The 1,775-nt window shown below is 33.6% G+C and overlaps 1 protein-coding gene across 2 annotated transcripts; it reads right to left on the bottom strand.

Moving 5' to 3' along the window:
- Window positions 1-255: 255 nt before the first annotated feature.
- Window positions 256-1,516, bottom strand: LOC127091992 (F-box/kelch-repeat protein At3g23880). 2 transcript variants are annotated; one of them, XM_051030754.1, is made up of 2 exons: window positions 1,030-1,516; window positions 590-802 (listed from the first exon to the last, which is right to left on the bottom strand). In XM_051030754.1, exons 1-2 carry the CDS (start codon window positions 1,446-1,448, stop codon window positions 766-768), a joined length of 456 nt encoding a protein of 151 aa, XP_050886711.1. In that variant the 5' UTR covers window positions 1,449-1,516; the 3' UTR covers window positions 590-765. The 2 variants fall into 2 exon arrangements, with proteins under 2 accessions (XP_050886710.1, XP_050886711.1); XM_051030753.1 differs by having other exon boundaries at window positions 256-1,516.
- Between the last annotated feature and the right edge of the window lie 259 nt (window positions 1,517-1,775).

The raw sequence follows: 1,775 nt of genomic DNA, 5'->3' as shown, positions 1-1,775 counted from the left end.
TGTGCTAAGGCCTAGTTAAAGAACATCAGAGGTAAGATATCTCAATAACGTAAAGTAGTTAGCACAAATCGATAGATCAAAATTTAATTATTAATTATAATAAAAATATTTTCAATATATATTTGTTAATAAAAGTGTTCTTAAAAAATAGACTACCAAAGAGATTTTTTATTTTCCATTTTCTAAGTTTTTGAAAATTAGCTTATCAAATGAATTTTTTATTTTCTCATTTCTAAAATAGTTTTAAAAATTAAATTATCAAATAAATTTTTTATTTATTCTCTTCTTAAAAAAGTAAACAACAAAAGTCATTCAGACGACCCCGATGTAGATCCAAATGATATTTAACATGGCGGTAATACCAAACTCTCACGGTGAATATGTAGATCCACCCCAAGCTGAACATTTATAGAGGGATGATAGAACTTACCACTATTTAAGTTATATACTACAAGTTGGGGACGTAAGCTGTTTGCTAGAAGAACATCATTTTCTGAAATGAGCAGGGGTACAGCAAAAAAAGTTGGTCTGAAGTTAGGTATAATAATGAGTTCTGTCCACGACTCAACATCACCATAATCTTTCATCAACCACGCAATCCAATGATTATTTTTAGTGAAATACTCGTAATTGTAACACACACCGAGGCAATTATTCAAAACATACAACATGCATATTGAGCCACCATCATCTTGAGGCAATAACATTTCATTGTAAGTATCCTTCTCAAGATCAAAGGAAAGAATCACACTAACACCACTTTTTTCAACTATCCAATTCAGAGTGCCACTCACAGATTTCCCTGACAAATTTAAGGGGTTAATGCATGGAAGGGGAAAATTCTGAATGGTTTTCCAAGAATCTTCACCAAAGGTATAAACTTTGGTCAAGGTTTGACAAGAATTATTCCTCCTATTTATGAGAACTAATAGCACCCTATACTTGTTATTAACCTCATCATATCCAAAGCCACAGTGCTCTACATTACAGCTAAACGAAACAGGTTGTGGAGATTTTTTGGAATAGAACCTGATAGAAGGGTTGCACATTCTGACACGTTGTTCCCTATCGAGGAGACACAGCAGCCCATTGCATGAACCTATAATACGATAATCGCGATTCGTCATGTCGCTGAAGGTAACCGGTGTATGATTTGATGGATTTTCACATAATGATTTTAAACGGTAAGAAACGATTCTGGATTCTTCTAAAACGGTGAACACCGACATCTGGTTATCTGTGGTTTTGATTCGAAGATGCCTCTTTGCGAATTGGGGATCGGAGATTAGGGTTTTCCATGATTTGCAGACGCACTTAAATTGAAAGAGATATTTCACCGGAAGCCTCAGGAGGATCTCGCCGACGAGTTCCTCCGGCAAGACAGACGATGGAATACGATGACTAATGGCGGCAGAAACGGTGTCGCTTTGACTGTGGTGGAGAAACATGATGGGAGAGGGTGAGTGAGGAGTGTGTTTAGGGTTTCTTATAAGAATGAAATCAGGTGACCGTAGAACTCCTATCCCAAAATGGATAGCTGGGCTCCTTTTATCCTGATAAGGCCCACCTTTTTAACCCTAAAACTATTATTTTTTAATTTAATACACTTAACACAATATTTTTTAAAAATTTTGAGAAATTAATTTCTAATTTCTATAATAAAATTTATAAATTTACTTTTATAGTGTTGTTTTAAATTTATATGATTATTTCAAAATATTAATTATATTGACCAAAAATTGTAAATATAATTAAAATAATTGATAAAATTGAAT

This window comes from Lathyrus oleraceus, chromosome 6, assembly GCF_024323335.1.
Source record: "Lathyrus oleraceus cultivar Zhongwan6 chromosome 6, CAAS_Psat_ZW6_1.0, whole genome shotgun sequence".
Lineage (NCBI taxonomy): Eukaryota > Viridiplantae > Streptophyta > Magnoliopsida > Fabales > Fabaceae > Lathyrus > Lathyrus oleraceus.
The sequence above is the reverse complement of the archived record's forward strand: the minus strand, read 5'-3'. Positions and strand labels throughout refer to the sequence as shown.

Coding starts and splice junctions, on each gene's coding strand:
- LOC127091992 (XM_051030753.1), bottom strand. CDS start 1,448: ATGTTTCTCCACCACAGTCAAAGCGACACCGTTTCTGCCGCCATTAGT.